This window comes from Leucopleurus acutus (genome assembly GCF_964270905.1).
Source record: "Leucopleurus acutus genome assembly, chromosome: 6".
NCBI lineage: Eukaryota > Metazoa > Chordata > Mammalia > Artiodactyla > Delphinidae > Leucopleurus > Leucopleurus acutus.
In genome coordinates this window covers 83,935,971-83,963,681 of record NC_139149.1, presented here as the reverse complement: position 1 = coordinate 83,963,681, position 27,711 = coordinate 83,935,971, and the positions used below count along the sequence as shown (strand labels likewise).

The 27,711-nt window shown below is 38.6% G+C and overlaps 1 protein-coding gene across 1 annotated transcript; it reads left to right on the top strand.

Moving 5' to 3' along the window:
• Positions 1–27,417, top strand: KCTD18 (potassium channel tetramerization domain containing 18; the record flags this gene model as incomplete). Its single annotated transcript, XM_082840605.1, has 7 exons — positions 1–107; positions 2,471–2,703; positions 4,269–4,480; positions 10,333–10,526; positions 11,625–11,719; positions 17,926–18,028; positions 26,910–27,417. Exons 2-7 carry the CDS (start codon positions 2,547–2,549, stop codon positions 27,415–27,417), a joined length of 1,269 nt encoding a protein of 422 aa, XP_082696731.1. The 5' UTR covers positions 1–107; positions 2,471–2,546.
• Positions 27,418–27,711: the final 294 nt, after the last annotated feature.

Here is a 27,711-nt window from a genome sequence, read left to right as displayed (position 1 = left end):
CTGGAGCCTCGCTGCTACACGAGTTGCCGAGCAGGCGGGGAGGCGCTCACTTCCGTGTCGGGCCCCGTGGCGTCCGGCGCCCTTGCCAAGGGCCAGGCGGGCCGCAGGTCAGTCGGGGAGGCCGCCTACCCCGCCCATCCCCTGCTGAGGAGCGGAGCGCCGGGTGGGCCGCGGACCCGGGAGGCGGCAGGGCGCCCTGAGGAAGGGCCCGGGCCGCGCTGTTAACACGGGCGCCCGGGGCTGCAGGCTCGGGCTTCGGGCCGATTCGGGATCCCAGGACCGCGGGGAGACCCCCACGGGGCTTTGTGGTGTCCCAGCCCCTCCCCTCTCGTCCCGCGTCGTGGGAATCCCTTGAGCGTTTCTCAAAGTAGTGTCCGCGGGGGGGACTCCCGACCCCACCTGAGACTTTCTGAACCAGAGTCTATGTCGTGGTCCGGGAATCTGCATTTTCAGCAAAGTGTCCCTGATGGTTTTGGTGCAGGTGGTCACGGAACCGCAGGCTGGGCACTGTGGACCCAGCAGGGAGTGCAAGTGGGTGCATTTGAAGGTGGGGCCCTGTGACTGGCCTTGAAATGGTGATGGTCCTCTGCCTTAGGGGTATCTCTTGAATCCTTGCGCCTAGGGTGCTGCTGTGTTCCTATTGCCATCCACTGGCGTCTTCAGACGGACAGACGCTTAGTGAGTGAAGTGCCCAGGTCAGGAGCCTTAGGAGTGAAACGGTGCTGAAGGAGTCGGTGTGGGGTGCAGCTGGAAGAGCTTGGAGTTGGTCCTGCTGACCTGGATTGGGGCTGACTCCACCACTTACGGCAGGGCAGCCCTAGCTAGACCCTGCACACATTACTGTTTCTTTCTCCAGTGTCCTCACCTGTCAGTAGGGACAGTAACTCCTACCCAGTAGGGCTTTTGTGTGAATGAGGTAATGTCTGTCAAGTGTCTCCTACAGTGGCTGGCACATAGCGTTCAGTAAATGGGAATTGTTAGGGGTGATGCAGCTTATAGTCCCCCAAATTAGGGATTAGTCAAGTGGAGTAATACGTGGACGGGGTACAAAGTATATCTGGGACAACTGTGTGCAAGGATTCTAACTGGGGGTGCTTGGGAAGGTCATGTAAGCAGTGAGGTTTGCCTGCAGCTTTGAAGAATAGATAGGATTCCAGGGAGCTGGTAACAGGGACAGCGTGAACCGGTTCCATTCCAGGCCTCAGAAGTGGTTCTTTCACATGGTTCATTGTTGGACTGCTCCTTGGACTTTTAGGCAGTGTAGAAAGTCACATTGATAAGTGGGTTCTGAAGGCTGGACTGTTGGCCCATAATAGTTTCTGTCTACTGTGTTTCACACACATGGTGTTCCTCAGACTCTAGTGGTCTTCTCTTATTGGAAATTGGCTAAACTGGAGCATCTATGAAAAGATGCTCAAAGTTGATGGCAAAGTGAATGGCCATGCATGTAGTTGAGCCTATTGGTAGCCATTTTACACTTGCTATGAAATGTGAAGATACATTGGGAGGACACTTTTCCTCAGGGTATTGTTTTAGGTTCTGTAGGAATGCCACAGTCAGCTGTGGTTCATCTATCTCCAGAATGGATTAAGAAATAAAATCCTTAAAATGTCTCTAAAGGTTCAGCTATTTCAGAGGGAAGAAGCCACATGATTGAGAGATGTCATCTGTTGTTCTTCTGGACCAGTTTGGCTTTTGGTATACATGGAATTCTGATCTCAGTTGATAAATTATATATTCCTTAGTTACCTAACTTAAGAATTACAACTACTGTTGTTAATAATTTCTGCTCTTATGTTTCCTTAAATCTCCAGAGCCAATATAAAGTCCTTCAGTATATACCCTCTTGTAAATTTTTATATTATTATAGATAATATTTATCATTTATTGAGTACTTACTCTGAGCCAGAGACTGTTCTATATGCTTTTTATATTTTCTGTCAGTTATTCCTCTGATAGTCCTTTGAGGTAGGCATCATCCTTCCCTCCAATTTAGAGATGGGGAAACAGGCAGAGGAGGATAAGTATTTGCCTAAGGTCCCAGGCTAGTAAGTGGTAGAGCCTAATAGCCTGATTCCATGCTACATGCTGTTCCCCTCTGCAAGTCTACACAGCTCCCTCAGACTTACTGTAGTTTAAAAAGATATGTGAATACTGAAGATGATAAGCACGCCTCACCTTTGCTTTATATGTAACAGACAATGCATTATCTCATTTAATTCTTTAAACAGTCATTTCAACAGCTCTGATTTGGTTGGTAATACTTTATTATCATTTACAAATCCTCTGAGCCAGAGTATTCCAGCTTCTCAGCATATCTCAAACTTCTTTTGTATTACATTAAGTCCTCCGATTCAGTATTGCCGGTGCTGAGGAATTTGTCTTAAACCACTTTAGAATGTATTTATTTTTATTACCTATTTCATGTATTGTTGGAAATGTCAATGGTGATTGTCCTTTGTTTTTACAGAGGGGTACTGTGACCACCATTGTTTTGCAGTTTCTGAAAGTGTTTCAAGGCAAAACTTCAGGCGTCGGAGAGACCAATGGAAGGTCACAAGGCAGAAGAGGTGTTGGATATTCTTCGACTGAACGTGGGTGGCTGTATTTACACAGCCAGGCGGCAGTCCTTGTGCCGCTTTAAGGACTCAATGCTGGCATCCATGTTCAGTGGTCGTTTTCCTCTAAAAACAGATGAATCAGGTAAATATCTAAAGTCTGTAAACATTATCATGAATGTTCATTAAAATAGGAGTCTAGTTTAAATTCCCTTTAATTTTTCTAATTACAACAGAATGTATTAGCTTACTCTGTTAATTACTGAGATCATTGGGACTGTATGGAGATTCATTAAGTACATGGAGAAATTAAATACCAGTTTCTAGAATCTGTGATGCTGTCGCTAAAAGTTGACAAAAAAATGAATGTGTGTAAAGGCCAACCATCACCTAATTATGGGGATTAATCATATTTTGAAAGTTGTTCCATTCATACAACTCAATGGGTAAAGGTATTGAGCCTGATTAAATATATTAGCTTCTCTCTGTATTCTTCAAGTTAAAAAATGTATTTCTCTGGAGAAAGGAGCTGCCCTCATAGCTCACAGGGCAGGTACTGTCAGTGTAGAATTAGTGTTAAACTCACACCTAGTCCAGCTGCAGAGCCTTGTGTGGGCAGATGTGTATGCCTAAGAAAACATCAGTTCAGTGATACAGTCAGTCACCCAGGACTGAAAATTGGTGTTTCAGAAGAAACTGTAAAATACAAGGGTTAGGGTCCTGGGGCCACTCTCTGCTTTGAGTGCTCTGGGGTTCACTGAACCTACTACTGGTGGTAAAGAAACTTCAGCAGAGCAAGTAAGGCTTTTTGTACATCTTAGGCATTCTGGGGCTCGTAGAACCCACTCTTGGTCTGTGTTAGAAAAAAGAGATTGAGGAGCTCAGAGCATGAGGGGCTGTTAGTAACCCTGGGTCTGGAGAGATTGCTTTGCCAGATGAATGGCAGTTGGAAGAATGGAAAACTCACTGATGTCTGGTGCCCAGGACTGGATGTCCATCTGGACAGAAAGTTCGTTGGTATAAAGGTGGTAAGCAGGGACTGAGTTGTTTCCTCTGCCCCTAAGTTTTTACCTTCTTAATCCCGTCTTAAACTAATCAAGGGAGGAAGGAAATCATTGAGTAACCTCACACAGAAGTGTTTTTTTGTTTTCTTAATTCTGCTGAATTGTCTACAAAAAGTCTTTTATCATAAAGTAGTACCAGTATAGCATTTCTTTTCTACAGTTTCATACAAAGGAACTAACCTAATAAGTCTGAACAAATGGCATGCCCATAGCTAGGAACCCAGGGTTTATTTGTTGGCAACACTGCAGGTCGACTTGTAGGGTCACTGACATACAAATGCTGGACCTCATTATACCCTCATTAGGGAGGAACTCCATACACCTTTCCTGGCCCAGCTGGGTTGAGATTAGTGGTAAGCTTCTGTTTCTACCAGCAGTCTAAGGTCTCCATGGCTTTTGCAGAGGTCATAGTGGGAACATAGTCCTTGATTTCTAATGGAACTCAGAATACGTTTTCCTTGTAGGTGAGAATACAGAGGCTCCCCAAATTTGACTAAACCTATTTGAACACTAGATATTAACTTTCTTTTGAGAAAGAAACATTTCTAATTGTAGAGGTCTTCAGTCTAATTCTAGTTTGACATGTTGAAATTTTACCGTGGTCATTTGTATCTATTCAATCATTTTTGAACTGAATATTTTCTAGGGGCTTGTGTTATTGACCGTGATGGACATCTATTTAAATACCTTTTGGATTATCTTCACGGAGAAGTTCACATTCCCCCAGAGGAGCAAACCCGCATTGCTCTGCAGGAAGAGGCTGATTACTTTGGCATCCCTTATCCGTACAGCCTGTCTGACCACTTGGCCAATGAAATGGAGACATATTCTTTAAGGTCAAATATAGAACTTAAAAAGGTCTTGGCATTTTCTTAATTTTACAATATATGTATGAATGTTTATCTAATATTCATTTATTATACATTTATTATGCACAAAGCAGTGTATGTTATTTTGTATAGCCCATGTTGTAACATAAACCAAAATGAGACTGTTTTACTTCTTACAATATTTTTTTAACTGTATTATATACCTTTATTTGTTTTGTTTTGAATTTTATTTTATTTTATTTTTTTATACAGCATGTTCTTATTTTTCATTTTATACATATTAGTGTATATATGTCAATCCCAATCTCCCAATTCATCCCACCACCACCACCACCACCCGCCACTTTCCCCCCTTGGTGTCCATACATTTGTTTTCTACATCTGTGTCTCTATTTCTGCCCTGCAGACCGGTTCATCTGTACCATTTTTCTAGGTTCCACATATATGCGTTAATATATGATATTTATTTTTCTCTTTCTGACTTACTTCACTCTGTATGACAGTCTCTAGATCCATCCACGTCTCTACAGATGACTCAATTTCGTTCCTTTTTATGGCTGAGTAATATTCCATTGTATATATGTACCACTTCTTCTTTATCCATTCGTCTGTTGATGGGCGTTTAGGTTGCTTCCATGTCCTGGCTATTGTAAATAGTGCTGCAATGAACATTGGGGTGCATGTGTCTTTTTGAATTATGATTCTCTCTGGGTATATGCCCAGTAGTGGGATTGCTGGGTCATATGGTAATTCTATTTTTAGTTCTTTAAGGAACCTGTATACTGTTCTGTATTGTGCCTGTATCAATTTACATTCCCACTAACAGTGCAAGAGGGTTCCCTTTTCTCCACACCCTCTCCAGCATTTGTTGTCTGTAGATTTTCTGATGATGCCCATTCTGACAATGAGGTGATACCTCATTGTATTTTTGATTTGCATTTCTCTAATAATTAGTGATGTTGAGCACCTTTTCATGTGCTTCTTGGCCATCTGTGTGTCTTCTCTGGAGAAATGTCTATTTAGGTCTTCTGCCATTTTTGGATTGGGTTGTTTGTTTTTTTAATATTGAGCTGCATGAGCTGTTTATATATTTTGGAGATTAATCCTTTGTCCATTGCTTTGTTTGCAAATACTCTCTCCCATTCTGAGGGTTGTCTTTTCGTCTTATTTGTAGTTTCCTTTGCTGTGCAAAAGCTTTTAAGTTTCACTAGGTCCCATTTGTTTATTTTTGTTTTTATTTCCATTACTCTAGGAGGTGGATCAAAAAAGATCTTGCTGTGATTTATGTCAAAGAGTGTTCTTCCTATGTTTTCCTCTAAGAGTTTTATAGTGTCCGGTCTTACATTTAGGTCTCTAATCCATTTTCAGTTTATTTTTGTGTATGGTGTTAGGGAGTGTTCTAATTTCATTCTTTTACATGTAGCTGTCCAGTTTTCCCAGCACCACTTATTGAAGACACTGTCTTTTCTCCATTGTATGTCCTTGCCTCCTTTGTCATAGATGAGTTGACCATAGGTGCGTGGGTTCATCTATGGGCTTTCTATCCTGTTCCATTGATCTATATTTCTGTTTCTGTGCCAGTACCATATTGTCTTGATGATTGTAGCTTTGTAGTATAGTCTGAAGTCAGGGAGTCTGATTCCTCCACCTCCGTTTTTTTCCCTCAAGACTGCTTTGGCTATTCGGGGTCTTTTGTGTCTCCATACAAATTATAAGATTTTTTGTGCTAGTTCCATAAAAAATGCCATTGGTAATTTGATAGGGATTGCCTTGAATCTGTAGATTGCTTTGGGTAGTATAGTCATTTCCACAATATTGATTCTTCCAATCCAAGAACATGGTATATCTCTCCATCTGTTCATATCATCTTTAATTTCTTTTATCAGTGTCCCGTAGTTTTCTGCATACAGGTCTTTTGTCTCCCTAGGTAGGTTTATTCCTAGGTATTTTATTCTTTTTGTTTCAGTGGTAAATGGGAGTGTTTCCTTAATTTCTCATTCAGATTTTTTGTCATTAGTGTATAGGAATGCAAGAGATTTCTGTGCATTAATTTCATGTCCTGCCACTTTACCAGATTCATTGATTAGCTCTAGTAGTTTTCTGGTGACATCTTTAGGATTCTCTATGTATAGTATCATGTCATCTGCAAACAGTTACAGTTTTACTTCTTCTTTTCCAATTTGTATTCCTTTTATTTCTTTTTCTTCTCTGATTGCCATGGCTAGGACTTCCAAAATTATGTTGAATGATAGTGGGGAGCGTGGACATCCTTGTCTTGTTCCTGATCTTAGAGGAGATGCTTTCAGTTTTTCACCATTGAGAATGATGTTTGCTGTGGGTTTTTCGTATATGGCCTTTATTATGTTGAGGTAGGTTCCCTCTATGCCCACTTTCTGGAGAGTTTTTATCATAAATGGGTGTTGAATTTTGTCAAAAGCTTTTTCTGCATCTATTGAGATGATCATATGGTTTTTATTCTTCAGTTTGTTAATATGGTGTATCACATTGATTGATTTACGTATATTGAAGAATCCTTGCATCCTTGGGATCAATCCCACTTGATCATGGTGTATGGTCCTTTTAATGTGTTGTTGGATTCTGTTTGCTAGTATTTTGTTGAGGATTTTTGCATCTATATTCGTCAGTGATATTGCTCTGTAGTTTTCTTTTTTTGTCGTATCTTTGTCTGGTTTTGATATCAGGGTGATGGTGGCCTCATAGAAGGAGTTTGGGAGTGTTCCTTCCTCTGCAATTTTTTGGAAGAGTTTGAGAAGGATGGATGATAGCTCTTCTCTAAATGTTTGATTGAATTCACCTGTGAAGCCATCTGGTCCTGGACTTTTGTTTGTTGGAAGATTTTTTATTTATTTAATTTATTTTTTTTAAATTTTAGTTTTCTTTTTTATAAATTTATTTACTTTATTTTTGGCTGCATTGGGTCTTTGTTGCTGCACGTGGGCTTTCTCTAGTTGCGGTGAGCGGGGGCTACGCTTCATTGCAGTGCACGGGCTTCTCATTGCGGTGGCTTCTCTTGTTGCGGAGCATGGGCTGTAGGTGCACAGGCTTCAGTAGTTGCAGCATGTGAGCTCAGTAGATGTGGCACACGGGCTCTAGAGCGCAGGGTCAGTAGTTGTGGCGCACGGGCTTAGTTGCTCTGCGGCATGTGGGATCTTCCTAGACCAGCGCTCGAACCCGTGTCCCCTGCATTGGCAGGTGGATTCTTAACCACTGTGCCACCAGGGGAGTCCTGTTGGAAGATTTTTAATCACAGTTTCAATTTTATTACTTGTGATTGGTCTGTTCATATTTTCTATTTCTTCTGGTTTCAGTCTTGGAAGGTTATACCTTTCTAAGAATTTGTCCATTTCTTCCAGGTTATCCATTTTACTGGTATAAAGTTGCTTGTAGTAGTCTCTTAGGATGCTTTGTATTCCTGCAGTATCTGTTGTAACTTCTCCTTTTTCATTTCTAATTTTATTGATTTGAGTCCTCTCCCTCTTTTTCTTGATGAGTCTGGCTAAAGGTTTATCAATTTTGTTTATCTTCTCAAGGAACCAGCTTTTAGTTTTATTGATCTTTGCTATCGTTTTCTTTGTTTCTATTTCATTTATTTCTGCTCTGATCTTTATGATTTCTTTCCTTATACTACCTTTGGGTTTTGTTTGTTCTTCTTTCTCTCATTGCTTTAGGTGCAAGGTTAGAATGTTTATTTGAGATGTTTGTTGTTTCTTGAGGTAGGCTTGTATTGCTGTAAACTTCCCTCTTAGAACTGCTTTTGCTGCATCCCATAGGTTTTGGATCATCGTGTTTTCATTGTCATTTTTCTCTAGGTATTTTCTGATTTCCTCTTTGATTTCTTCAGTGATCTCTTGGTTATTTAGTAACATATTGTTACTTCTCTACAGTTTTTGAAGACATGTTTCTTAATTACCACTACTCATTTTTTAAGGCCAAAATTGTATTCTAGGAAAGTGTATTACCACACCACCCAAAAGTTTATGGAGTTTTTATTCCTCATTGAATGTTTAACACTTTTTGATGGCTTTTTTAAATAGAACTCTTCTGCTCTTGAAGTTCTTCTTACATTAAGAGCAGTACTGTAGTATGTGAGGGTATAGTGGGATTAATTCATTTACTGAAGTGATATTTTAAAAGGATGGTCATGATAAATAAAAGATTGTATAAAATCCCTTACCTGATTTAGTGAGTGTAGCAGTTTGTTACTAAGCTAAAACATTAGTTTGATTACTTCACCTTGAGATCAGTAAATCTTTTTTTAAGATGCTTCTGTTTTAAATCACATTTGAAATGTCTTTACATGACTTGAACAGCTTCATCTGTTTTTGTCTTATTGATAAGTATTATATTTACTATTAATTAGCACCTTGAACATCTAAGAAAAATATTTTTCCTAGATAATTGTTCATAGTGAAAAGTGGTTTGAATTGGTTTGAATTCTTTGAGTTGGATGTCAGTGTTTAGGAGAGCAAGCTGACAGTATGGTTATTAGGAGTGCAGCATGAAGAGAAAGTTGATTTGGTTCCAGATCCCCTTTGGGAATTTGCATGGTTGTATGGGTTCTGCTATTGGAATTATTTATAAACTGAGTTGTCGAACAGTCTTTTGATGCTGTTTGCCATATCTGCAGAGTGGGGCTGAAAAAGCCTAACTGGAAAGTTGGGACAGATTAACATTCACCTTTATAGTCTTTCATTCTTGGTTTGTATGCACAACAGACACAGCATGCGAACATTCATTCTGCCAGCCAACTCCTATTTATTTCAAATGTTTTTGACATATAGGACCCTGTTCTAGGGACTGTGTGGGACAGAAAGAAATATGACATGCAGTTTTTGCCCTTGAATGGTTTATAATGTTGTTGGTGGTTTTCATAGATGTGCAAGTGAAGATAAAAGCCAATACAGGAGTTAGATGGCAATATTAAATGAAAATGCAACACATGTTAGGGTCCTCTTTTCCTTCAATGAGTCAGTAAATATTAAGCATCTCCTTTGTATCAGGTACTTTTCTAGGGACTTGGGATACAAAACAGAACAGAAAAGAGTGCCTGTCCTCAGAGAGCTCACAGCAATAATGCTGTTTCTCCCAGGGAAGGCCTGTACCACTCCATTGGGTGAAGCCCTCTTCCTCTGTGCCCCTTAGCACCTCGTAGGCTTACCTAGTAGCACTTCTTACACTGTGTGCTGATGGCTTATTTAATGTCTGTCTTCTGCATCAGCTAGAAACTCAAGGAGGGACCCTGTCTCCTGCTCACCATTATGTCTCCAAGGCCTTAGACAGTGCTTATTATTCACACATAGATACTTAGTATTCAAGTGATTGAGTGAATAGGTGGATAAATGCCAAATGAGTTCAGACAGTATATATCGAGTTCATATATTCATATCTTTCAGTGTAAAAGAACAAGTTAATCTGGTAAATCCATGATTGGATTTGGAGTTAAGAATAAGTATCAACTATGGGGCAAGTCAGTAGGAGGTAAAAGGAAGATTGAGTCAAATGGAAAATCGGGGGGAAAAGAAAGAATTTTAACTTTTGCTTATTATATGAAGATTTTAAAATGATGTTGGTAGTGAGTCTAAAGGAAGAGGAAGTAAAACATAATTTCCATGTGGAAAAAGATTCTCTAGCTGAAAAGGTTTTGGGTTTTTGGGTGGTGATTTGCCTCACCTCCCCCAATACCCCAAATTCAACAAATGGTTTGGTTTTTAAAGGCATAAACAGTAGGCTGAGATATATAATCTTTTTATTTCCATTATGACCAGCTGAAATTACAGCTTTACATGAAAGTAATAGAGCAAATTCATTTTGACTTTACTCCAGAATTAAATTCAAATTTTATATATTTTTTTGCCCCAGGCTTTAACAGACTTCTGTGATTCGTATGGTTTAGTTTGCAATAAACCAACAGTTTGGGTTCTCCACTATCTTAACACATCTGGTGCAAGCTGTGAGAGTAGAATTATTGGTGTATATTCCACAAAAACTGATGGAACAGATGCAATTGATAAGCAGCTGGGAGGAAGAATTCACAGTAAATGCGTTTTTAAAAGGTATGTCTGCGTTTAAATATGAAAAGGAACAAAATAAAGTCTTGGTCTCTTCTAAGAGGTGTTATTGAATGGAATATGTGGTTGACTAGGAAAGAAACCAGTACCTCTCAACAGACAGAGTGAATCTCATAGCTGTCAAGATAGGCCTGTTTCATGAGGAGGTTGTAATTCAGACCATTTCACATCTGTATAAGCAATAGGCCATCTACGTGGTCTAGTACAGTGGTTCTCAGCTGGGAGTGGTCATCAGAATCACCTGAGAGGCATTATAAAAAGAGAAAAGAAAGAAAGAAAAGAAAAGCCACATGCCTGGGTATCTCCCCTCCACTATAGTCCAGGGACAGAAGCCTGGCCTAGAAGTCAGCAGGCCCACTGAGGGACCCAGCACTGGCCTGTGTCTTGGTGTCCTGGTTTGAGAAATGCTGAAAGACTTTTCATCTGGTCCCTCCCAACTTTAAAATTCTATGCCTTGAACATGTTAAATTCTTAAGGGTTATTCTGTTAATATTTTCCCTGTAATCTCATTTATACTGGTCAATTCACTTAGCAAAATTTTTTTTTTTAATTCTCTGAGAGATTGGATTGGGTCACATGCCAGTGACTAATGCACGACCACATGAGCTTGCTGTTTAGATAATTAATATGTTATCATTTTCTGAATTCTTTACAGGCAGGGATGTTTGTATATGATATATAAGTGCCTGACATAGTGCTAGGAAAGTTTTAGTCAAAGTTGAACCTTTTCTAACTTTACTGGAGTTAGGTGATTTTTTAAGAAAACTTATTTTAAGGATTTGTTGATTTGTCTGCACAGTTTATATTGTGGAATTAACAAATACTTTACCGCAGTAAAGAGACTAAATGTAGGTTAGTACGTAAGTATAGTATATTATACTCATCTAGTATGTCATATATAGAATATATATATATATATACATATATATATATGCTTAAGGATCACAGAAGAACAACTACTCATTACCTACATATTTTTTTTCCTTAGTTAACAAGCACTTATTGAGTGTCTATTAGCTGTATATATGTATACACATTCATACCTAGGTAGTATATTTTCATTACCTTTTGTAATATTTCTAGGGAGGCAGGAAATAATGTTCAGTATATTTGGAGCTATTATTCAGTAGCAGAATTGAAGGAAATGATGGATGCCTTTGATGCCTGGGAAGGAAAAGGTACAGTACAATTCTTTCATTTCATGGCAGAAAGTAGACTTTTCCTTAATAAGACAAAGCAAGTTCAAATACAGCATTTCTTTTTTTGAGAAAATGTTTTTGGTGTGGGTCCAGGTAGTTGTCACCTTATAGTAACACTGAGGCAGTTTACTTACAAATTTTTAAACCCCATGAATTGCTAGGTATTATTAATAATCTACAATACAGTAACCTAAAATACACTTTTGTTAGTTATGCTTATTTAGTTCAATTTAAAAAGAGTTTCTGGGGCTTCCCTGGTGGTGCAGTGGTTAAGAATCCGCCTGCCAATGCAGGGGACACGGGTTCGAGCCCTGGCCCAGAAAGATCCCACATGCCACAGAGCAACTAAGCCCGTGTGCCACAACTACTGAGCCTGCGCTCTAGAGCCCACGAGCCACAACTACTGACGCCCACGCGCCTAGAGCCCGTGCTCCACAACAAGAGAAGCCACTACAATGAGAAGCCCGTGCACCACAACGAAGAATAGCCCCCGCTTGCTGCAACTAGAGACTGCCCACGCACAGCAACGAAGACCCAACACAGCCAAAAATAAATAAATAAATTTATTACAAAAAAAATAATAAAAAGAGTTTCTGTAGCACCTACTGTGTACCTAGCATTGTCCTAGGAAGTATACCTCTAAATTAAGCATAAAATGTGTAATCAAAAAAAAAATAAAGAGAGAGAGAGAAAATGAAAATCATGCTGGGAAGATATCTAAAGAGCCCTTAGAAAACAAATATTCTTTAAAGGCACACTTTGAAATTTGACTGTCTTTACCAAGCTGCTTATGTGAGTTGATAATAGTAATGCTGCTTGATATTCAGTGTAATATGTAGTTTACATTCAGTATCTCTTAGTCCTAAAACAAGCCTGTATGCTGGTTTACGATTTTATTGATGAGGAAAAGAAGTCTCAGAGAGACATGCCACTTGCTTAAAGATCACAGAGGGTTAACTGTTCTATGCCTAAGTTTTTTTTCTTAATTAACATGTATTGAGTGTCAATTAGGTGCAAGCACTATAATTAAGTCCTAAAATTGTCCAAAGATAAATAAGACACATCTCAGTCCTCAAATGATCTTAAAAGCTGGTAGAGACAGACCTTGCAAGTCATGTAAGATTGAATAAGGAAAGGAAGAGGCTTTTTAAAACTATCAGCTGTTCCTCTTTCAGGCAGGATGCTAGTACCAATCCTTTTTTTCCTCAACTTTGCCCCACTCAGTTTTCCTCCTTTTTCTTTTCATATCATGCCCTTCAAACAGATAGGATGAAGTGTGTTGAACAAAATGCTATTCTCTTTAAGCTTATTACTTGAGATTGAATTGACTTTGAGACACTTGGGCTTAAGTTGAAGAACAACCCCCCTGGTGTTCTTGTCTCCTTTTGTGCCACTGGACTAGCAGGCTGCCTGGGAAGCTTTGGGAGGGCCTGGCTGGGTTTCTTTCTACACTGACTCAGGAAGCTGGAGCAGAGAGCTAGGATCACTGACTTTAACAAAGCGTGTGACTGATTTTAACTTTTTAGAAAGCATGCAATAGAGTATCATTGTTATCTAACAAAGTTCTGGAAGGCCTGTGGAAAGCCATAATACAGGAAACAGAAGTAAGAGAAAGAACTATTGAAAGGAAGAAGACAGTTATTGTTATTTGTGGACAATATGTCTTTGTAGAAAACCCGAAAAGAATCGACTAAAGGTATTTCAAATGATGAGTTTAGTAGACTAAACTAGCTAGATACAATATAAATAAAGATTAGCTTTACTTATGGTAAATTACTTATGGTAAATTTACTTATGGTAAATTAATTAGAAATTATAGGAGAAAATCCCATTCACAATAGCAATAAACAAAAATAACTAGGCTGCGCCACCAAGAAATGCTTGGGTCCTTTACGAAGAAAACTGCTAAAATGTATTTATCTGTCCATCCATCCATCCATCCATCTATAAAAAAGAAGAGATGAAGATTACTGTGAGACATACCATGATCCTGAATGAGAAATCTGAATATTATAAAGATGTCAGTGTTTCTCAGATTAAATTATAGGTTTAACACAATTCCTACCAAAATATCAATGGACCTCTTTGGGAATCTTGAGGAAATGATCCTAAAATTCCTTTGAAAGAATAAACAGGTGAAATACCCCAAAACATTTTGGGAAGTAGAAGTCATTAGAGGGATGAGTTTAACTCTGTTTGATGGCCAAAATACTATATGTAGCTCTATACTAATAAAACCATGTCTTTCTGGTACAAGAATAGATGCAGAGATCAGGAGTAAAATCCATTAAATTTATAAGAATAAAATCACTATGTGATAAGAAAGCATTAAATACCAATAAAAAAGGATAGATTATTTGGGAGAAAAACAGAACTTTAACCTCACATCATTTATGAAAATAATCCCAGGTAGATTTATGAATGAAAAATGAAACTATTATAGACTATAATGAAATGTAAGCAAATAACTGATTTCTTAATAGGGAAAGAAATTATAAGCTTAAAATAAAACATAAAGACAAAGAAATTTGATTACATAATATTTAATGTATTAACTTTAAAACATAAAACATTATAAATAAAATTTAGAAACTAATAAAAAACTTGGATAAAAGTGTTGCATTAACTGGACAAAGATTACCCTTATAATAAAGAGGGTTTATTTAAATTCATTAGAAAACCAGCTCAACCCTACTACAAATAAATGTATAAGGTTCATGGCCATAAAATTTCCAGAAAAGGAAATAAATGTGGCAGAGGTTCAAACTCATTATCAATGAACTATACATTAAATGAGAACTATTTTTTTATATACCAGATTAGTAAAGATCTCATGAATTTTTGGCAGGAATAAAGTTCATATTACTTTTTTTGGAAATAATTTATCAGTATGTATCAATAGCATCAAAATTGTTCATATTCTTTGAGCCAATAATTCTACTTCTAGAAATCTACCTTAAAGACAAAATCAAATGCAGACAAAGGCTTATGAACAGAGATGTTCAACTAAACATTATTCATAATAGGGAAAAAATAAAAGCAATCTAAATGTCTATAATACAGGGTTAAATACACATTGGCACATCCACAGGTTATAGATGGGTATAGCTATTAAAATTATTTTGAGGGAATTCCTGGGTGGTCTTTTGGTTAGGACTCCACGCATCCACTGCAGGGAACATGGGTTCGATCCCTGGTTGGGGAACTAAGATCCCGCATGCTGCGTGGCTGAAAAAATAATAATGATAAAATAAAATTATTTTGAATAACTTTTTACGTTGATGAGTGCCCATGATAAAGTAAGAAATGGTCAAAAGCAGAAAACAAAATTAAATATAATGTGTTTTCAATTATGTGCATATCATACGAATAGAAAAAAGACTGGAATGAGATACATCAAAATGTCATGAGCCATGATTCCTAGTTTTAGGATTAGAAGTGATTTTTATTTTTTTTATATATACTTTTCTATATTTTCCAAGTTTTGTACAATGAATGTGAATTATAGGCAGGAAAAAAATGAAAGTCTTAAAAACAAATTGCAGTATATCCTTTTTTTTTTTTTTTTTTTTTTTTTTTTTTTGCGGTACGCGGGCCTCTCACTGTTGTGGCCTCTCCCGTTGCGGAGCACAGGCTCCGGACACTCAGGCTCAGCGGCCATGGCTCACAGGCCCAGCCGCTCTGTGGCATGTGGGATCTTCCCGCACCGGGGCACGAACCCGTGTCCCCTGCATTGTCAGGTGGACTCCCAACCACTGCGCCACCAGGGAAGCCTGCAGTATATCCATTTAAAGGAATACTCAGAAATAAAAAGAGATGATTATTGATACATATATCAACATGGATGAATCTTCAAAGCATCATGGTAAAGAAGCCAGACACAAAAGGCTATGTGGTGTATGATTCCATTTATATGATACTTTGGAAAAGGCAGAACTAAGGAATGGAGGACAGGGCATCAACTGTGGAAGGGTAGGAGGGAACTTTTTGGGGATGATAGAAATGTTCTGTATCTTGATTGTGGCCATAGTTACATGACTGTATACATCTGTCAAAACTCAGTGTACTTAAAAAGAGTGAATTTTATTTTATGTAAATTATATCTCAATAAACCTGACTTAAAAATAAAAACTTAATGGATGAGATTTGGTGATGGCTTTGTAGCATAAGTAGGTTTGGGAGTATGATCAAGCAGTTCTAGAAAGTTGTTTTCTTAAAATGAGGTCCATAGACTTCGAGTATTTGGACATGTCTATTATATATAATAACTTATGTGCCCAGCTTGCTAAGTTGTTTGTTATTACTAGCCCTTTAATGATTAAAAAAGAAGACACCAGATTCCTTCTTGGGAATCCTTCTTGGGACTTAAAGGTTACTGTTGTTTTTAATACCAAGCAGTTTTTATTCAGCATCATTCTTTAAGCCTTTTTTAATGTGTCTATGTATAATTTTTATGGTTCTTTTTTTTAAAAATGAGGTGAAATTCACACAGCATAGAATTAATTACAGTATACATTTCAGTGACATTTGCTACATTAACAGTGTGTGTAACCAGCACCTCTATTTAGTTCCAAAACACTTCTGTCACCACAAAAGGAAACCCAGTATCCATTAAGCAGTTACTCTGCATTCCCCTCGCCCCTCAGCCCCTGGCAACTACCAGTCTGCTCTCTGTCTCAGTGGATTTGTGTATTCTGGATATTTATATAAATGGAATCATACAATATATAACCTTTTGTGTCTGGCTTCTTTCACTTAGCATAAGGTTTTTAAGCTTCATAAGAATACATTTTCAGGGACTTCCCTGGTGGCACAGTGGTTAAGCATCCGCCTGCCAATTCAGGGGACACAGGTTCGTTCCCTTGTCCGGGAAGATCCCACATGCCGCGGAGCAGCTAAGCCTGTGCGCCACAACTACTGAGCCTGCGCTCTAGAGCCCGCGAGCCACAACTACTGAGCCCACGTGCCACAACTACTGAGCCCACAAGCCACAACTACTGAGCCCGCGTGCCACAGCTACTGCGGCCCGCGCGCCTAGAGCCCATGCTCCACAACAAGAGAAGCCACCGCACTGAGAAGCCCGCGCAGCACAATGAAGAGCAGCCCCCACTCACTGCAACCACAGAAAGCCCGCGCGCAGCAACGAAGACCCAACACAGCCAAAAATAAATAAATTTAAAAAAAAAAGGAATACATTTTCAGCTTTCAATCAGAAACATATCAAACTATTATATATAGAATGGATAAACAACAAGGTCCTATTGTATAGCACAGGGAACTGTATTCAATATCCTGTGATAAACCATAATGGAAAAGAATATGAAAATATATATATATACACATACACATATGTATGTATGTATAACTGAATCACTTTGCTGTACATCAGAAATTAACACAACATTGTAAATCAACTATACTTCAATAGAATAAATTTAAACAAAGAAACGTATCAGATTTAAAAATTAAGTGAATTTGACTGGAATCTTGGCCTGCCACATTAACACAGATTATTCTTGTTTGAAAAGATACCTATAAGGTATTGATACCTCATATTCATATAGTGGTTGCCTCTTACAGAGTGGTTCACAAAATTTATCTGATTTGATGATTGCAGCAACCTAGTGAGGTAGACAGGGCAAGTGTTAGAACCCCTACTGTCCAATCCTTTCACATTACTACCAACACTGTGACTTATGATAAAGGCACCTAACATCTCTTGAGTGCTAAGTCTGTGCCAGGCCCTATTCTAGGCATTTTGTTTTTATTTTCTCATTTAATTATCACAGCAAGGTATGTACTATTATTGTCATCATTTCACAGATGAGAAATTTTCCCAAGGTGATATGATTAGTGAATAACAGAAATGGGATCCAGACCCAGGCAGTTTTGGCTCCAGTGCCTGTGCCCTTAATCAGCATACACTCAGTTGCCCAAGGTCTGTATAACGACCTCTGGTTATCAGTGGCAGAGCTGGGGCGGCTGGTAGCCAGCTCTTTCTGGACCCGGGTCATGAGCTATGCCACTATTGCCCTGGCTCTTCTTGGGAGCACTTCCTGCTTATACTTCTCTTCATCAAATGGGAGTCATGAACCTTAAACTTTTTCTGGCCGGTCTTACACAAAAGTGTTGCTGAGCCTTTGGCAGTGGACAGTGGTTCTCTAAATTGTCTTTTTATCTTCCAGGTGTTAGCTACTGGCGGGTGCCTCATGAACTGATAGAATGTTGGACTCTGGAAGAGCGGCCTTTACATGGAAGCCTGCGTCACATGGCCCCAATTCGAAAGAGGTTATCTGTTCTTTGTTGATTTTTAAAAAATTAATCTATGACCTATATTTTTACTGCCTCTACTGGGGGAGTGAATAATGGTTCTTGACCTCATTGAGCTTATTAATCACCTAGGTGAATATTCTGCCTTACCATCAAAGTATAAATCTTTATTTATTTATTTTTGGCTGCATTGGGTCTTCGTTGCTGAGTGTGGGCTTTCTCTAGTTGCAGTGAGCAGGGGCTACTCTTCGTTGTGGTGCACAGGCTTCTCTGCGGTGGCTTCTCTTGTTGCGGAGCACGGGCTCTAGGCGTGCGGGCTTCAGTAGTTGTGGCACACAGGCTCGGTAGTTGTGGCTCGCGGCCTCTAGAGCGCAGGCTCAGTAGTTGTGGTGGACAGGCCTAGTTGCTCCACGGCATGTGGGATCTTCCCGGACCAGGGCTCGAACCTGTGTCCCCTGCATTGGCAGGTGGATTCTCAACCACTGCATCACCAGGGAAGCCCCAAAATGTAAATCTTGAGGGAATACCCTGGCAGTCAGTGGTTAGGACTCTGTGCTCTCACTGCCGAGGGCCCGGGTTCAATCCCTGGTCAGGGAACTAAAATCCCACAAGCTGTGTGGCGTGGCCAAAATAAAAAAAAAAAATTAAATGCAAAGTTACCAGAACTATGTAAAAAGTGGAAGTAATTCTTTAAAACTGAGTTATATGGTATGTTCTTTTTGGGAGAGTATGATTTTAAAAATACTACTGGACACAGTGAGAATGCTGTGGTAAGTATTTTTCCCCACTAAAGTGAAATCCCAGATTTTACTGGCAATAGTTAAGAAATTTATTAGACTTAATATTTGAAATTTCCTGTGATTTATTCTGAATCCCTTTCTCCTTCCTGTTACCACAAATAACATTTTTATTTAGTAGTATTATCTTGTGTTGTATGAAATCATTAGCACTGAATTCACTCCACATCTGTGTCTTTCACTGTGGTTTAAGTACATTTAAAATTATATTTCATTTTCATTGTCTGGGTAGTATTCATGACTTTCAGACATTCTGATTTCTTGATCATCTATTCTAGAATTTGATTCAGGGCCCGTATGAAATTTCAGACTGCTTTCTTACTTTTGCCCTCTGGATCTTTCACAGAGGTGCAGAGAATTTTATTCAGTTTTTAGTAGTAAATCATACGTTAAAACAGATCTTTTTGCTTAAAGGCTCTCATTTTATTATCATTTATTTTGGTGTTCGAACTTATAGTTAGCAAATATTATTTGGGTCTAGAGCAGTAGTTCTCCATTGGGGGCAGTTTTGTTCCCCAGGGGATATATTTGGTAACGTTTGGAGACACTGTCAGGTGGGGGATGTTGCTGGCATCCAGAGGGTAGAGGCCAGGGTTGCTTCTAAACGTCCTAGAATGCAGGGGGCAGCCCCCCATGACAAAGAATTGTTGAATCCCAAATGGCAATAGTGCTCAGGTGGAGCAACCTTGGACTAGAGTCCAGTGGAAGATGTGTACAAAATATAAAGCAAGCAGAAATGGTTTTATGGAAACTCTCCTCTGTGTTAGTTGTCTTTTTCCTCTGGGATTTTATTAAGTATCATTTTTGATTCATGGACCAGGTAACGATGACTTGGAAGCACTTGTGAGGTCCCAAAGAACCATTTCTCACCTACAAAATTTTAGTTATGTTCAGTAGAGTTTTGAGGTTGAATATATTATATTTCAAATCACTATGCTATTATGATCCCATTTCCAAAAATCAGAGTTCAGTATCTTACATTTGCCTCTGAAAACACAACAGTGCTGAGTCAGAGGAAGAAGACTTGGAGGATTGCCATTACACATGTTCAGAAGGTGATCTTCATGAAGTGAAACTGATGGAAGCAGTGGAAGGAGCAGGCAGGCTTTTGACAGTGGTTGCTTGACAGTTTGACAGTTTTAAGGTCATTTAAAATAATGTTCCATGTGACTTTTTTCCTTCATTTTGTTGGTATAGTGTATCATATTGACTGATTTGTGGATGTTGAACCATCCTTGCATCCCTGGAGTAAATCATCATGTGTGTTCCTTTTAATGTATTGTTGAATTCAGTTTGCTAGTATTTTTTTTTTGAGGATTTTTTGCATTTATGTTCATCAGGGATATTGGTGTGTAACTTTCTTATGGCATCCTTGTCTGGTTTTGGTATCAGGGTAGTACTGGTCTTAATGAATTTGAGAGTTCCCTCCTCTTTTGTTTTTTGGAAGTGTTTGAGAGGGACTGGTATTAATTCTTTGAAGAATTGGTTTGGTAGAATTCACCAGTGAAGCTGTCTGGTCCTGAACTTTTGTTTGTTAGGAGATTTCAATCTCCTTAGTAGTCATTGGTCTGTTCAGATTTTCTATTTCATCATGATTTAGTCTTGGTAGGTTGTATGTTTTTAGGAATTAATTCATTTCTTCTAGGTTGTCCAATTTGTTGGCATATAATTGTTCATAGTAGCCTCTTATTATCCTTTGTATGTCTATGGTATCAGTTTCAACATCTCCTCTTTCATTTCTGATTTTGAGTTCTCTCTTTTTTCTTGGTGAATCTAGCTAAAGGTTTGTCAATTTTGTTTATCTTTTCAGAAAATCAGTTGTTAGTTTTATTGATCTTTCCTATTGTCTTTTTAGTCTCTATTTCATTCATTTCTATTCTAATCTTTGTTATTTCCTTCCTTCTGCTAACTTTTGTTTGATCTTTTTCTAGTTCCTTGAGGTGTAAAGTTAGGTTGTTTATTTGAGATTTATCCTATTTCTTGAGGTAAACATTGCTATGAACTCTCTTAGGACTGCTTTCACTGCATCCCACAAATTTTGGTATGTTACATTTCCATTTTTATTTGTCTCAAGGTATTTTTTTATTTCTCTCTTGATTTCTTCTTTGACCCATTGGTTGTTCAGTAACTTGTTTAATCTCTATGTATTTGTGAATTTTCCAGTTTTCTTTGTGTAATTAATTTCTAGTTTCATACCATTGTGGTCAGAAAAGGAGCTTGATATGATTTCAGTTGTCTTAAACTTACTGAGACTCATATCGTGGCCTAACACATGATCTATCATGGAAAGTGTTCCATGTGCACCTGAGAAGATTGTGTACTATGTTATTTTTGGATGGAATGTTCTGTAAATATCTGTTAAGTCCATCTGGCCTAACATGTCATTTAAGGCCAATGTTTCCTTATTGATTTTCTATCTGTAGGATCTATCCATTGATGTAAGTGGGGTATTGAAGTTTCCCACTATTGTTGTATTGCTCTCTGTTTCTTCCTTTAGTTCTGTTAATATTTGCCTTATTTTTTAGGTGCTCCTATTTTGGGTGCATTAATATTTACAAATGTTATATCCTCTTGTTGGATTGACCTTTTTAAGATTATGTAATGCCCTTTTTTGTCTCTTATTACAGTCTTTGTTTTAAAGTCTATTTTATCTTATATAAGTATAGCTACTCCAGCTTTCTTTTGATTTCTTTTGGTTTGCATGGAATATCTTTTCCCATCCCTTCACTTTCAGTGTGTGTGTGTCCTTACACTTAAGTGAGTCTTTTGTGGGCAGCATATAGATGGGTCTTATTTTTTGATCTATTCAGCCACTCTGTGAATTTAATCCATTTGCATTTAAAGTAATTATTGATAGATATGTACTTATTTCCATTTTGTTGATTGTTTTCTGATTGTTTTTATAGTTCGTCTCTGTTCCTTTCTTCTCATGCTCTCTTCCTTTATGGTTTGATGACTTTCTTTAGTGGTATGATTATATTCCTTTCTGTTTATCTTTTGTGTATTTACTATAAGTTTTTGCTTTGTGGTTACCATGAGGCTTACATATAACAACTTATATCTATAACAGTCTGTTTTAAGTTGATAACAACTTAAGTTTGATTCCATTGTAAAGCTCAACATTATACTATCCCCTGCCACGTTTTAGGTTTTTGGTGTCATATTTTACATCTTTTTATATTGTGTATTCCATAACTAATTATTGTAATCATAGTTATTTTTATTACTTTTTTCTTTTAACCTTTATACTAACTTTATAGTGATTAATATACTACCTTTACTATATATTTACCTTTCCAGTGAGATTTATTCTTTCATATGTGTTGTTACTAATTAGTGCCCTTTCTTTTCAGCTTAAAGAAGTCCCTTTAACACTTCTTGTAAGGCCAGTTTAATGGTGATGAACTCCTTTAGCTTTTGTTTGTCTGGAAAACTCTTTATTATTCCTTCAATTCTGAATGGTAATTTTGCTGGGTAGAGTATTCTTGGTTGGATTTTTTTCTTTTACTACTTTGAATATATCATGCCACTCCTTTCTGGCTTGCAAAATTTCTGCTGAAAATCTCCTGATGGTCTTATGGGGGTTCCTTTTTATATAACAAGTTATTTTTCTCTTGCTGTTTTTAAGATTTTCTCCTTGTCTTTCACTTTTGACATTTTAATTATAATATGTCTTAGTGTGGGTCTCTTTGAGTTCATCTTGTTTGGAATTCTCTGGACTTCCTGGATCTGGATGTCTCTTTCCTTTCTCAGCTATATAGTTTTCAGCTATTATTTTTTCAAATAAAATTTCTTCTCCTTTCTCTCTGTCTTCTTCTGGGAGCCCTATAATATGAATGTTGGCCCATTTGATGTTGTCCTGTAAGTCTCTTAAATTATCTTCACTTTTTTTCCATTCTTTTTCTTTATTCCTGCTTTTATTGGGTGAATTCCACTGCCCTGACTGAGTTGACTGATCCTTTCTTCTGCTTCATCTGGTCTGCTGTTGAACCCCTCTAGTGTGTTTATCAGTTCAGTTATTGTATTCTACAGCTGCATGTAAATTTCCCCTTCAGGAGACACTGGCACTTTGGAGTGTGGCAGAAGGTGGGTGCGAAGATAGCACCCACCCTATGAGGTCTCTGGGAAAGATTATAGTCAGCCCCTAGATGCGTGTTTAATTAGAAGTCTGCCCCTCAGGCTGCAGTCATGATGATCAGCTAACAGACCTCCTTCACGGAAAGACTGAGCTTCTGGATCTGTTGCCTCTTGTTGTGTGCTGGGGTGGTAGCTGTTTAAGAACTCTTTCTCCATTGGTTACAGTCCTGTGGGACCCACAAGCATAAGCCCTACTGGCCACCAGAGCCATGCAACGTAGAGTTGTCTCTTGGCAGCATTTGCAAAAATTGGGGTACCAGACAAGGCTATGAGCTCCTTTCTGGGTTAACACCAATTGTTACAGTCCCATGGGACCAGGAATGCAAGCTCCACTGGCCTCCAGAGCCAGGCAATCAGGAGTTGTCCCCTGGCTAAGAGCCATAAAAAGTGAGGGTTCCAGATGAGTGTAAAAGCTCTCTTCCGGGAAATACTGGTGCTCTGGAGCACAGCAAAGGGAGAGCATGAAGATGGTACCTGCTAGTCTTCATTCCCAGAGAGTGTTCCATCAGGCTTCTAGATGTGTGTGTTAAATTAGACGCCTGCCCCTCAGGCCAGCACTTTTCTATCAGCAGGTGAGCTACTTTACTGTTTAAGTCTGAGTGCAATTGGCCGCTTTTGAACTGGGCCCTGGGGTGGGTGAATCTGAGCATGTGGACCCTTGAAGAGCTGTTTATCAGATTGCTATAGTCTTGTGGGCCTCGGGACTTGAACCCTGTTGATTTTCAAAGTTAAATGTTTTGGGGGCTCATCTCTCAAGTGCATGTCTTAAAAACTGGGGAGCCCGATATGGGGTTTGAATCTTTCCCTCCTTAGGGAGAAGATGCAGGTTTTGACTTTCTTCCTGGTTGTGGATTACTGCATTGGGGGACGGGTTTATGGCAAGATTGTGTTCCAGCTTCTCCTACCTGCTTCAATGTTGTTTTCTTCTCAGTTGCCCAATATGTAGTTGTCACTCAGCCGGCCTTTAGGTTTTATTTAAGAGGAAATTGTTCCATATATAACTGTAAACTCAGGGTGTCCATTGGAGGTGAGTTCAGTATCTTCCTATGTTGTCATCTTGAACTGGAAACAATCTATCAAATGGTTTTTATATCATATCAAAAATCATATGATCATCTCAATAGACGCAGAAAAGGTATTTGACAAAATTCAGCATCCATTTATGATAAAAATTCTCAGCACAGCAGGTATAGTGAGGATGTACCTCAACATAATAAAGCCTTATATGACAAGCCTACAGCAAACATACTCAGTGGTGAGAAACTCAAAGCATTTCCTCTAAGATCAGGAACAAGATAAGGACCCCCACTCTCACTGTTTTTACTAAACATAGTATTGGAAGTCCCAGCCAGAGCAATTAGGCAAGAAAAGTAAATTAAAAATATCCATATTGGAAAGGAAGAAGTAAAACTGTCACTGTTTGCAGATGACATGATATTATATATAGAAAACCCTAAATACTCCACCAAAAAACTGTTAGAACTAATAAACAAAATCAATACACAAAAATCTGTTGCATTTCTATATGCTAATAATGAACTATCAGAAAGAGAAATTAAGAAAATCCAGTTTATGGTTGCATCAAGAAGAATAAAATGCCTAGGAATAAATTTAACCAAGGAGATAATAAAAAACCTGTATGTTGAAAACTGTAAGACGTTAATGAAAGCAATTGAAGAAGACACAAATAAATGGAAAGATAGTCCCTATTCATGAATTGGAAGAATTAATATTATTAAAATGCCTGTATTCCCCAAAGCAATATACAGATTCAGTGCAATCCCTATCAAAATTCCAATGACGTTCACAGAAGTAGGACGAACAATCCTAAAATATGTATGGAACCACAAAAGACCCTAAATAGCCAAAGCAATCTTGAGAAAGAAGAACAAAGCTGAAGGCATCATGCTCCCTGATTTCAAACTATATTCCAATCTATAGTAATTTAAATGGTATGGTATTGGCATAAAAACAGACACACAGATCAGTGGAACAGAAGAGAGAGACCAGAAATAAACCCATATATATAGGCCAACTGATTTACAACAAAGGAGCCAAAAATATACAATGCGGAAAGGTATCTTCAATAAACGGTGTTGGGAAAATTGGATATCCACATGCAAAAGAATGAAACTGGACCACTATCTTACACCATACTACACAAAAATTAACTCAAAATGGATTAAAGACTTGAATGTAAACCATAAAACTCCTAGAAAAAAAAATAGGTGGTAAGCTCCTTGACATAGGTCTTAGTGATGATCTTTTAATCAGACATGAAAAGCAACAGAAGCAAAAATAAACAAGTGGGACTACATCAAACTAAAAAAGCTTCTGCACAGCAAAGGAAACCATCAACAAAATGAAAAGGCAAACTACTGGATGGTAGAAAATATTTGCAAATCATATATCTGATAAGGGGCTAATATCCAAAATATATAAAGAACTCATACAGCTCAATAGCAGAAAAACAACCAATCTGATTCAAAAATAGACAGAAGATCTGAATAAACATTTTTCCAAAGAAGACATATAGATGACCAATGGGTAATGAAAAGATGCTCAACATCATTAATCATCAGGGAAATGCAAATCAAAACCACAATGAGATATCACCTCATGCTTGTTAGAATGGCTGTCATCAAAAAGACAGGAAATAAATGTTGGCAAGGATGTGGAAAAAAAGGAACCATTGTGCACTGTTAGTGGGAATGTAAATTGGTGCAGCCACTATGGAAAATAATGTGAAAGTTCTTCAAAAAATTCTAAGTAGGACTAACATATGATCCAGCAATTCTACTTCTGGGTGTCTATCCAAAGAAAGCAAAAACACTAACTCATAAAGATATATGTACCCCCATGTTCATTAAAGCATTATTTACAATAGCCAAGATATAAAAACAACCTAAGTGTCCATTGATGGATGATGATATAAAGAAATTGTGGTATGTGTGTATATATATATATATTTGCAACAAATGGACCTTGAGGATATTATGCTAAGTGAAATAAGTCAGACAGAGAAAGACAAATACCATATGAGCTGTCTTTTATGTGGAATCTTAAAAACAAACAAACAACAAACAAACAAACAAAATCCAAAGCAAAAAAACAGGGAAATGATTGGTAGTTGCCAGAGGTGGGGGGGGGGCAGTGGGAGAAATGGGTGAACTGTTTTTTGTTTGTTTGTTTTAGTTTAAACAAAATGAATAAAAAATAAATTAAATAAGGTAAAACAGTGTTTCCACTTCAGGCTTTTTATAGTGAATGGCAGCTCAGCTGAGGAATCTTTGAAGGTTTGTCCAATACTTCTCGAATTCAAAAACCGTCTAACTATACCATGAGTTCGACTATTCTAGCAGTTCCCAAAATGTGTTCCATAGCATGATAATTTTACTGGGTGCCAAAGGGTGCATTACAGAATGATTGGGAAATATGGATTCAACAAAGCTAAACAGGTGTCTTTAGTATAGAATCTTTAATTTGTTAATATAGAGTTTAAAGCTTTAGGAGGAGAATAACATATGCAGTAGCATTTCTCAAGTTTATTTGTGAAACCCTTTTTTCCTCAGTAAATCTCTTGAAACTGCTATTCTGGGAAAAACAACTTGAGATACTCCTGCTTATCCTCTGGATCACATCAGAATTTGTGAGAACTGAGTAATGTGCTGTATAATTCCAGTGTCACGCTCCAAATTTTAACTTGCTGGTATTAACATTATGTGTGAGTTTGAAAGAGTGTATTCCAGTTGAAACAATCTTTTGTAAACTTGCTAATTTACTTATTGACCTTGGTGGGAGATGAGAGATGAGGTAGGTTGATACCTCTTGGCTCAAATTCTTGACGAAAACCTTTTTATTCACCCTGAAGGTAGACTTTGGAGACGTTTTCATTAGTTACATAACATGTAACTGCTGGTTTACAGGACCAGCTGTTTGACAAGAACCTGCTTCTCTATTTACAGGCGACTGATAGCGCCCAATGAAGAGGAAGAAGGAGGCGTGAACTGTAAGACTGGTCCTAAGCCAGTACGATTTTTGGGGCCTTCCACCAGCACCCAAATTAAAGTCAAGAACTCGGCTTCCATCAGGGTGCCTCCGGCCAGTGTACCGCAGCCCTGGTCCCGGGCATCCGTGAACCCGGTTGCAGGAGGAAGGGCAGCTCAGCGCTCTGCACCGTTGAAAGCCCCGTCCCCGGTGGGCACAGGCCTGCCCGGGCATCCCCAGGCTGCCCACGAGACCGGGGGTGCTGAGAACGGGGCCATGCACCCACCTCCAGCTAAGGTTCTGCTCTGCGACAAAAAGGCCACCCCGCACCGAGTGATAAAACTGAAGCGGACTCCCTTGTGCGCTACGGGGCCTTCAACGCCCGCCTGCACCGTGGCCAGGCCGGCAGGGCCCCCAGAGCCGAACCCCGACGCCGCCAGCGCCCTGGGCACGCGGACTGAGAACGGGCAGGGCCAGACCGATTGATGGAAACGGGGACTCAGGGTGTCCCGTTTGCCTCTCCGAGCTTACAACCTGTTTAATACAAATAAGCGGCACTCTTTCCCGATGCAGTCAGGATGAAAACTTGTTTCTTTCTATTTAGGGTGAATTGTGTGAAGTAGGAATGGAGGAGGGAGACTGTAAGTGGTTGGGCCTATTTTTACTTCTCATTTTCCCAACGTTTAAATTATTTGTCTAGGGATGGTTTTAATTTCAGGTTTTTTAATGTGTGTGGGCTTTTTTTTTTTTAATGTTTAATTGGTATTAAGGCAACAAAAC